Source organism: Cyrtonyx montezumae, unplaced genomic scaffold (genome assembly GCF_038088225.1).
Source record: "Cyrtonyx montezumae isolate F1298 unplaced genomic scaffold, pur_monq_1.0 scaffold_0, whole genome shotgun sequence".
NCBI lineage: Eukaryota > Metazoa > Chordata > Aves > Galliformes > Odontophoridae > Cyrtonyx > Cyrtonyx montezumae.
In genome coordinates, this window is record NW_027071824.1 from 53,649,129 (window position 1) to 53,659,563 (window position 10,435).

Consider the following 10,435-nt stretch of genomic DNA (forward strand, 5'->3'; position numbering starts at 1 on the left):
AAACAAAGTGGAAGGAACTAGAGTTCCATTTCTGACAGGTACAAGCCCCTGTTATCTCACTGGACCACAGTTTTTCCTTCAGGAATGTAAAGATGTTCTTCCCAGATTGTTACAAGCATTTAATTGTCTCAGAAAGAATGTACCAGATTGAAGGTTGGGTAATCTTTGAGGAGCAGCCATTTTTTAGTCTCTTACCAAACAAGCATCTGAAGAGAGGAAGATGCTGATAGTGGGTCATCTGTGGGTCTTCTAGGCTGATATTCTTTCCACACTGATAGCTCACTGTTAACATTTCTAACCAAGATGTGATTCTGAATTTCTTATTTGACCACAGCTACTTATCATCTGATTTGGAAACATAATAGGAAAAAAAAGTAAATTACCAGCCACGTATTCTTTGTCCAGGAAATTAAAGTACTTATTTTATGAAGGTGCAAATTTGAAGTTTTATCGCCTTAAGAAACTGTCACTGAGTTTAATGCTGTTAAAGTCCTATTAGATCAAGCCTCAAGTGGATTGTGTGGTCATTTTGTATATATTTTGTAATGCAAAGCTTTTAGCTTTAATATTACTGGTTTGGAATGTTACCTGGCACTCATTCCACAGTATAAGTATGTATTATTCAGAGTTTCTGAAAGCATTAGAGTTATTGACAGAGCCATTTCATACTCTTTGTGTTGAAAGAATCTTTCACTTTTGCTGTCTTTTTGACCTGCATCAATTATTAAAATGTTCATGAAACTGGAATTGTTCCCAGGTACACACGTGTTTTTTCAGAAGAGATGGATTCACATGGGTTTTATGGAAGCAACTGATTTGTTTTATTTGTGTGCTAGGTGGTATCTTGGCCAACAAACAAAATTGCTTTGATGACTTTCAGTGTGCTGCCAAATACCTCATCAAAGAGGGCTACACATCTCCAAAGAAGCTGACTATCAATGGAGGTTCAAATGGGGGCCTCCTAGTTGGTAAGAACTGCTTGTATATTTCCTGGGTTTGGTGCTGGAGTTTATCAAAGTTACCAGGCAGAAACCTTTTTTACAAGAGTTGCCAGACTGTCTGTGCATTAATATATACTAAGCATTAAATATAAACAGTTCTACTCTATTTGCCATTTACAAAGGATATTAGGATTCTGCAGCAGAAATACTGACTGCTGTACTTACAATTACTGTCTTGTTTGCTAGAGCTAGCCCCTTAGGGAATAACAGGGTAAGAATCACAGGGTAAGAATGCATTAAAAAATCCCTTTTTCATTTCTTAAGGCTAATTAGCATGAAACAATAACTGAATAACCTGAAAATCTGTTATGTGGCACTCAGGAAATTTTGTGTGCCTGTGGCATAGGCCAGAATCCAAAGTACTGCAGTCCTTCATCAGAGTTTCTTTTTCAGTCTCTCTGTAGTTATGTGTTCTCGTTCCTGGAGGAAAAATGATAACGTGACATTTCTGCATTTAAGGCCTTTGTACAAGGACACATGACTGTTTGACTCTCATTGTGTAGTTAAAACATGATGTGACAGATGAATCTAGGAATGTCTCTTGCGCAAAACACTGAATTCAAGTACTTGAAAACGTCATGGACTTTTGAGGGACTATGTAAATGTAACGCCGTTACAAATGCATCTTTTTCACTGCTGTGTTCTTAAATTCAAGGAAATTAATAGCCTTCTCAGAAAAGTTTGCACAAATAATCTCATATTCTAAGCAGTATTTTAAAAGCTACAACATTTATTTCTGATTATATCCCAGTGTCTAAGAGTGGTAGAATAACAAAAAGAGTTATTTGTTTCAGTCTTGGCAGGAGAAGGAAGCACAAAAGAATGATGCTGTGGTTACTTTGGATTGTTTTAAAAACAACATGAGAGACATGAGACAGTGTGACAGAGATGATCTACTCACGAGAAAAACGTCTAGTTTATTGGAAATAAGCAAATATATTTGGGCCACCCTTTCCATTCTCTGCTTTTTATACTCCTCTCTATTTAGCAGCTGCTGAATACTGACTGTTGATTATTTTTTGCTGTTGTTTTTCAGTGAACTTGAATCTTGTATAAGAAACAAGATTTTGAGTTAAACAGCTCTTTGATCTGAGCCATCTTGGCCACAACGATTGTTCTAAAGGCAAACATGTAAAGTCGTGTTTTTGCATGTTTGCTTCTCAGATGGCAGAAGGTGTTTGTGTACGTAAATAACACCAATAGAAATGGGTGAAAATAATAGAGGAAAAAAGATTTTGCACATCACTGGGAGTACAGCCACTACAGAAATCCATTTTATGTGAGCATAGATTCATAGGTTCATAGGTACATCAGGTATATATATGAAAATTCAGTTAAACTTCCAACACGTTACATAGCTCTGCAAATGCGGTTTTATCCTTACTTGGATTTCAGTCTCACTCAGGATAGTATTCATCCTACCCAGCTTTAGTCACCAAAAAAATCTGTTTATTCCTGAACAAGTCAGCTGGGCACCTTCTTTAGGTTAGGGGAAGTGAGTAACATCCTGCAGGGTGCAAGTCATGCCTGTATGAGACAGATGCTGTGTGTCCAGATACTTCTGTTAGGAAAATTCTAGTGTTAGAAATTCTAGTGTTCTATTGCAATTGCTGACTAATTACAGTCCAGCTGGATTTCTTTGTTCTTAATGAGACAGATAAAAATAGGTGAATTTAGGAAATACTTAAGTGCTTTTTCACCTTATTTTGCAGTAGCTGTTCATGCAACACTAGCAAGTGTAACTCCTATGTTAAATGCAAGGATCCCGTGCCAGATTTTCTTAGTTTTCATTTTCTGAGGGGAAAAAATGATAGGGAAGAGTGTCATCGTTCTTCCAAAATGCTGTTTCTTTTTAGTCTTAACTAACAGGAGGTGTCTCTAAGGAGCACAGGGCTCTGAACTCTTGCCTCGTTGAGTTGAAAAACAGTACTTCCTTGTCCTGCAGGATATGATCCCAAAGCTCAGCATAGCAGCACAACTGTGACCTGAAAACCTCCTTCATGCAAATACAGCATTTGTGCTCTTGTGTTTGCTTAGGCAAACAGATTTGAGGCTTTGGTACCAAATTTTAAAGCTCAGTGTGTAGAGGGATAAAATTAATGAATAAATTGCTGTTCCAGGTTACAGCTCCATAATGCATACAAATCTGGCTGTCAAAAGAGGTGTAATGGGAGCTGATACGTGGCTCCAGAAGTGATTTCTTACTGAAGTAACTATTCTGAGAGCTAGGAGCAGCAGTTTTGATATAATCCTGAGCAATGCACAGTCCTTCAATGCACAGGATGTTTTGAAATGAAGAATTGAATGAATTAAATATTATGATAAGTGTTTTGGCATTTTTTTTCCTACCAGCATAGTATTTCTCTTGAGAAAAGGAGATGATGTGAAAAGGAGAGGTCTGATGAAAAGATTCAGATAAAGGAATGAAAGCTTTTAGACAGCAGCTTTATGTAAGAAAAAGACCCAGGGAGTGTAGTTACATATCAGAGATGACTAGAACCAAAATAACATCCTCCAGAAAACAGAAATCAGATTCAACTGAAGAAAACAGGAAAGAAATGCACTTTGACAGGGACTGATGGACCACGGGAGACTGAGAAAATTGCTAACATGAAAGTTGGTAATGAAAACATTCTGTGCACATCAGAAGCAGAAAGCTGACCAGAAAAAAATTAGGGGCTGCGCAGAAGCCCTAAATAAAGATAATGGCAGAAAAGAACAAGGAAATGGTTCATTTCTATTGATGTTCCTTCCTACAGAGCATTGGGATTTCCCTTCACCAGGCTCTCCCTGTGGGTGATACTCTCAGGAGATGCCTCAAGCTGAAGCATTAACAGAAGAGGTTTTGGAATAAATTGAATGAAAAATCATGTCTTGCCAGGACCAGATGGTACACATGCAAGATCCTAAGTGAATTCTGCTGTGAAATTGCAGACTACTAAGCCTGAATGTCTGATGAACAGAAGGGGACAAGTGTAATGCCAGTTCTTAAAATGGTTCATGGCTAACCACAGACTGCAGATTAGTAAATCTGACTCCTGTAACAGGCAGGCCGATTGAAACCAATAAATAATAGTTGACACGCATGGGGAAGAATTTTGCAAGCTGAAGCTGCAGCTTGAAATCTTAGGGCTATCTGGAGGAGTCAAAGAGCATACAGTGCATGTTACAATGATCTAGTTATTGGATTTTCACGAGCTTTTGACAAGATCTCAAGACTTTGAAAGAAAGTTCTTGTTGAGTTGGAAGAAAGGTTGCTCTTAGGATATCCTGGTTAGCCAAAAGCAAAGAATGGGAATAAATAAGCTTTTATCACAGTGGACAAAAATGCGAAGCTGAAAAACTTGAGAAGGACTGTACCTGGATGCACCGTGGTGAGCTCTGATTTAGGGAGGGGATGCTGGGATCCGTTGTGGTAGCTAAAAGAAAATCTAGGTACTGTTATTTCTTATGCTACCAAAAAAAGCGTGGGGAATTTGTAAAATCACCTAGCAATAAATGTAAATCAAACAACAGAAATTGGAATTGAAGAACTCGGTGCTGCAGATATCACAACAGTAGATGAATAAACATGAAGAAAGGAAATAGATGTATTTATGGAGAATGGCTTTCCAACTCAGGAAAAACCAACCAACTAGTTGCAAAAGCTGACCATGTACATGAGATCCCTCGGTATTTAAAGCTTTTTCCAGAGCATCTGCCAGTTGTCATTCTTGTAAATTGGAAGTTGAGTTAGATGGGTCTAGTCCAGTTATTTTTTATAACATGAGACAGGCATTATTCTTAAAGAAATTGTCCCTTCCAGGAGTAGGGAAATGAAAATAATGAAAAGAAAAAAAAAAAAACTGCGGTAACTTTTTTTTTTTTTAAATGAGGCTATTCCTCTGATTTTGTCAAAGTTTGCTTTCATTAGAACTCTTTTCATATGAATTGACATAGTAATTATGGAAGAAAACTTATCAGTAAATGGAGAATTTTGCTCCTTAATCTCCTTTGTTGACAATAATGTTAGAAACTGAATGGTTCAGCACACTTCAATTTCAGTAGTCCAGAAGTTCACATATTTCACAAGTGCATTTCTCCTAGCAAACTCAGTTTGCTTGTTTGGAAGACATTTTTTCTAAGAACTGTGTTTATTACCTTAAGAGGAAATAGCTCTTAAGTTCTTTAGGAAATACCAGCTTTGAAAGTTATAACTGTTATCCATTTGTATGTCTGCTTGCAGTTTTTCTTAAAAGACTGTTTCATTTCACATATGTTTACAGGCTTCTCTCATTGTAATTGGTTTTATTTTGGATATTTTCTATTCAGGTTCTTTGGCTACAGATACTACATGGGATATCTATATTTCTTACCATATCATTTTAACTTAACAATTTTCTGGCTTTTGTTTTATGAATGTGGGAGATTCTTTTTAGAAGACAGCTTTGTAGAAGTTTTTCTGACAATAGCCTACTGTTATTGGACCGTTTACTGCTGAGTTTAATTCTTTAAGATGTTAATACTAATAGAGTTGTTTTCATGTCAAAGCTGCCTGTGCTAATCAGCGTCCTGACCTCTTTGGCTGTGTTATTGCCCAAGTGGGAGTGATGGATATGCTGAAGTTCCACAAGTACACCATTGGCCATGCTTGGACTACTGACTACGGTTGCTCTGACCATAAAGAGCAGTTTGAATGGCTGTGCAAGTAAGTGTCTTTAAATACTTCTGTCATTGCTAAAATGCAGACTCTGCTCCACAGTTACAAGTTGTCATGACAAATAGCTACTCTGATAATTATTCCATTCTTTTCCCACACTGTACATAGTTCAGAGTTTCTTTACAAGTCAACTTCGCATGAGAACAACTTTCTTTAAATCTCTGCTAACAGATTATGGTTTCTAAGACAATATTCTACTAGCAGCTTTAAGGACTGGTACTCCTTCCAAACAGTGCCTGCTTTAGGCTGTCACAACAGAGTATTCTCAAGTGAACCACCACATACATAGTATTTTTTATGATGGGGCAGAAACAATGACCATTATGAATTGTATTATACAATGTGGATAGGATTTATTTGTAGGAATTGAATGGAAACAGACCACAGCAGGATATGAATTCAGTTCTTAGGATCTTGCTAAGAGTTCTGGAAATATTATTTAGAAGGGGAAAATAAAATAGACACTGTGAGAGAACAGCAATGGTCTGCACATTTGATATGGTCACTAATGACTGTGTTAAAATACATTCTATCATTTCAAATTATTTTTCTGGCATCTCATCTCCTGTTACTGTAATTGTATTTATTTAATAATGAAGATTGGCATTACAGGACAGTGCCTCAGACATCCTAAACAATTTGACTTGTCTGAAATACAATAGCATTTAGATAATAAAAAATGCATATACTGCAAGTACACAACATTTATAAAAAAAACCAAGTGATTTCAAGTCCAAATACTAGATAATCAGTCGGGTCCACTGTAATTAGATTGTTAGATCTAATTAGATTAGATCCTTAGTTGTTCAATTTAAGGTTTCAGTGACAAACAAATTTTGTACATACAGTGTACAAAGCAATTAACAAATTTTGTAATCCCTTTAATCATTAGTTTTCAAAATAAGATCGTTTGCTTGAAAGTGATCCAAGTAATCTCAATTATTTTTGAACAGTAAAATTTGCCTGAACATCTGTAAGTTTGGATATTCTGAAGTCGTAAAGTGGAAGCAAAGTTTTAAATTCATTCTATGATTAGGAGGTATACATCTGTAGAAAGGAGTCATCCTGTACCTACTTATTTATATATGTTTAGCTCACAACATCTCAATGCATAATTTTAGAAACATTTATATAATAATACCTGAAATATTATTAGACAAAATTCTCTGTGACTATTAAAGTCAATGTATAACGTGAGAGAGTTTTTGTTGTTGTTGTTGTTGAGGTATGTAGATGTATCTTTCATGTTATGGTGCACTAGTTTAAAAAATATATACATTTTCCTGCAAAGAAAGCAGGTTTTCTAAGTAATTTGTTACTCAAGTGATCTTTTCTATCATTTGCCATTAGTGCAGCCCTGGTATGTGCAACAGAGAATTGCAGTGTTGAGTATTATCAAATGTCACTGTGGGAGAGGACCTTCTTACTGCATCTTGAGGAAAAAATATATAAATGTTTGTGTACTCTTCTCAGGTATTCTCCACTTCACAATGTTAAACTACCAGAAGAAGATGGCATCCAGTATCCCTCCATACTGCTGCTCACAGCAGACCACGATGATCGTGTGGTCCCTCTACATTCGCTGAAGTTTATTGCTACTCTGCAATACGTTGTGGGCCGAAGCCGTAAACAAACCAATCCACTTCTCATCCACGTTGACACCAAAGCTGGGCATGGAGCAGGAAAGCCAACAGCTAAAGTTATAGAAGAAGTGTCAGATATGTTTGCTTTTATAGCACGTTGCCTAAATCTTGATTGGATTGAATAGGCAAAATGTTTATTACTGTCTCCTTTAGGAAAAACAAACAAAAAAAAAAAAAAAGGGCTTTAACACCATTTAAGACCAACCAAGACTACTACTTGGTGTAGTACTTACATTTAAGAACGACAGTTCAATATTTTATTGATCCAACCTGCTATGGAATTTTGATCTGTGCTTCCCTTTTTTTAGAGTTTCTTTAAATTTCTTTTCTACTGCGTTTCAAAGTACATATTAAATAGCATGTTCCAATACATAGCTGAGCTACTGTCAGTGCTGTTGTGAACATCTAGATTCCAGAGTTAGTGTTAGTTGAGCTGATTTCATGTAAGCAATTTTAATGTATTTTGCACCTGTAATCATACCCAGGTCATCTGTAATTAAATGTAAGTACTGTCCGCTTACAAGAGCTCTGAGCATACTTTATTTACGCAGTAACTTATTTAAAAATGGAAATATAAAATGTTCTTTGATAATCACGAAATGTCGAGGAGATAGTAATCTAGGTAACTGATTACCCAAATATTATTGAAAACCTTGTATTATTTCATACTGTTTGTAACAGTGTGTTACAGTCTATAATAATGTTGCTCAATAGTTTTTCCTTTCCAAAAAGATTTGAAAATGTCCCTGCTTTCTCTTCTGTTGTTTATTTCCACAAAGAAGAGAAAATTGGAGGCAGGAAAACTTGAAGGACTCCAGATTCTCACTCTGACATCAGTCAAGGTATGCACATGCACTTCATAGTGTTGCCTGTCTACTGATAATTCTGCAGCTATTTTTAAACTGTAGACAGATTTGTCTAGATTGTTCAAATCCAGATTTTCCCAATGCATATGACACAATATTCTGTGAGGTGCCACAATTTGAAGATACATGTATGACTTTGTCCTGGTTGCAAAACAACACAAGCACATAAGCAGACTCCCTGGTGATTTGACAGGCATACAGTATTTGAACTGCCATTTCATTACTTTGTTTTGACTGTAGAGCTATTAAATAGATGTAAGTGGAAGTTGTCTAGTAGCTGTCTAAACTTCAGTATGCTGCAATGCAGCAAGTAGATTTTGATGATGGGGACAGAAGGGTTTTCTACCATTTGCTTTCAGTCTTGTTGCCCATCAAGAAAATACTGCTGCTTCTCCGTTCTGGATAAACTGATACACCCTTCCAGAAACATATTTGTCATCGTATTCATACTTGAATCCCGAGGCTTGAATCTTGAGCTCTGGCCTCAAGAGCTTTATCTCTAAGCAAGTAATGCCTCAACCTGGGAAGAGGGGGAATCGTATTTAAAAAGAGAGTAAGCTGCTGTTTATCTGTACCAAATTCACATTGTTTCTCTCACACTCAGACACTTTTCCTGATTCACTCTCTAGCCTGATCATGCCTCTAAAGCCCTTATAATGAATAATACGATTTTGGAGGGCGGGGAACAAAAAGGGATTTCTACTTTTGTACCAAGTACCATGCTGATAAACCTGTACGTGATCTGGGGCTTATTTATGAACCCTGGACATTATTTTTACCAAATAATGTATGGGCTGCTGTATTCTGATCACAGCACTGAATTGAACAATTGAACTAGAGAGTTGAAGGAACTTTTTTTTTCTTTTTTGGAGTTCAGGTTCAGCCTCTCACCCTAACCCTTTTTCCACAGACATGTGAACTATTTTCTAAGATCATTTTGGAATTTGAAACAGCTGCACCGTTACAAATGAAGCTGATGATAGAAAGCTGGGACGGGTGACACACCAGAAGGCTGTGCTACAATTCAGCTAGACCGGGAAAGGCTGGAGAGATGGGCAGAGAGGAACGCTATGAGGTTCAGTAAGGGCAAGTGTAGAGTCCTACACCTGGGAAGGAATATTATGTATCAGAACAGGTTAGAGAGTGACCTGTGGGAAAGGAACTCTGCAGGGAAGGACCTGGGTGTCCTGGTGGACAGCAGGTTGGCCATGAGCCAGCAGTGTGCCCTAAGGACCAAGAAGACCAATGGGATCCTGGGGTGCATTAAAAAGAGTGTGGCCAGCAGGTCAAGGGAGGTGATTCTCTCCTTCTGCTTTGTCCCAGTGCGGCCACATCTGGAGTACTCTCTAGTTCTGGGCTCTCCAGTTGAAGACAGGGAACTTTTAGAGAAAGTCGGAGAGCCACAAAGAGGTTGAGGGGCCTGGAGCACCTCCCTTGTGAGGAATGGCTGAGAGACAGGGGACTGTTCAGCCTGGAGAAGACTGAGCAGGGATTTCATCAATGCTTAAAAATATCTGAAGAAAGGGTGTCTTGTAGATAGGGCTGGATTCTGTTTGGTGGTGCCCAGCAACAGAACAAGGGGCGATGAGCACAAACAGGAACATTGTAAGTTCTGTCTGAATGTGAGGAAAACTTCTTTATCATGAGGGTGACAGAGCACTGGAACAGGCTGCCCAGAAAGGTTTTAGAGACTCCTTCTCTGGAGATACTCAAAACCTGCCTTGATGCTTTCCTCTGTAACCTGCTTTATCCAGAGGTTGGACTGCATGATCTTCAGTGGTCCCTTCCCAGCCTCTGTGATCCTGTGATGCACAAGTGCAGTGCCGTCTTTGAAAGTAACACCCCAGAGCATTTAGACTCTTCTTGGATGTTACGGTATCAACAGGGCAGAGTTTTTTCTCTGAGCAAGAGCTTTGCTTGATAGGGTTTGTAGAAATCAGGATCCTTGGGTAACTGAAACATCTCAATTATATCGGTGCCTTGAATCTCAAATCCTTGAGTACAGCCATCTCAGTCATCTTTTCAGTCTTTGTTTTACCTTGTTCTCTAGCTGCTCAAACATATTTTTTGTTTGTTTTTGCTTTGTTTAGTTTTCTGTTTTTACCAGCAGGTAATGTGGAGAGTTTGGAAACAACTGCTTCTCTTTGAGTGGCAATTGAGAGTATTGAAGATGGAGCTACCAGTCACAAAATAAATGTTCAGGGTTCCCCCTGTAAAATGGTGCTA

General features: G+C 37.8%; 1 protein-coding gene across 1 annotated transcript in view; it reads left to right on the forward strand.

Annotated features, from left to right (window-relative positions):
* Window positions 1-8,713, forward strand: part of PREP (prolyl endopeptidase) — an 89,834-nt gene extending 81,121 nt beyond the window's left edge. The window contains exons 13-15 of the mRNA XM_065735511.1: window positions 837-968; window positions 5,532-5,688; window positions 7,174-8,713. Coding sequence (XP_065591583.1) covers window positions 837-968; window positions 5,532-5,688; window positions 7,174-7,468 — 584 coding nt within the window. The 3' untranslated portion in view covers window positions 7,469-8,713. The remainder of the gene's footprint in view (window positions 1-836; window positions 969-5,531; window positions 5,689-7,173) is intronic.
* The last annotated feature ends 1,722 nt before the right edge of the window (window positions 8,714-10,435 follow it).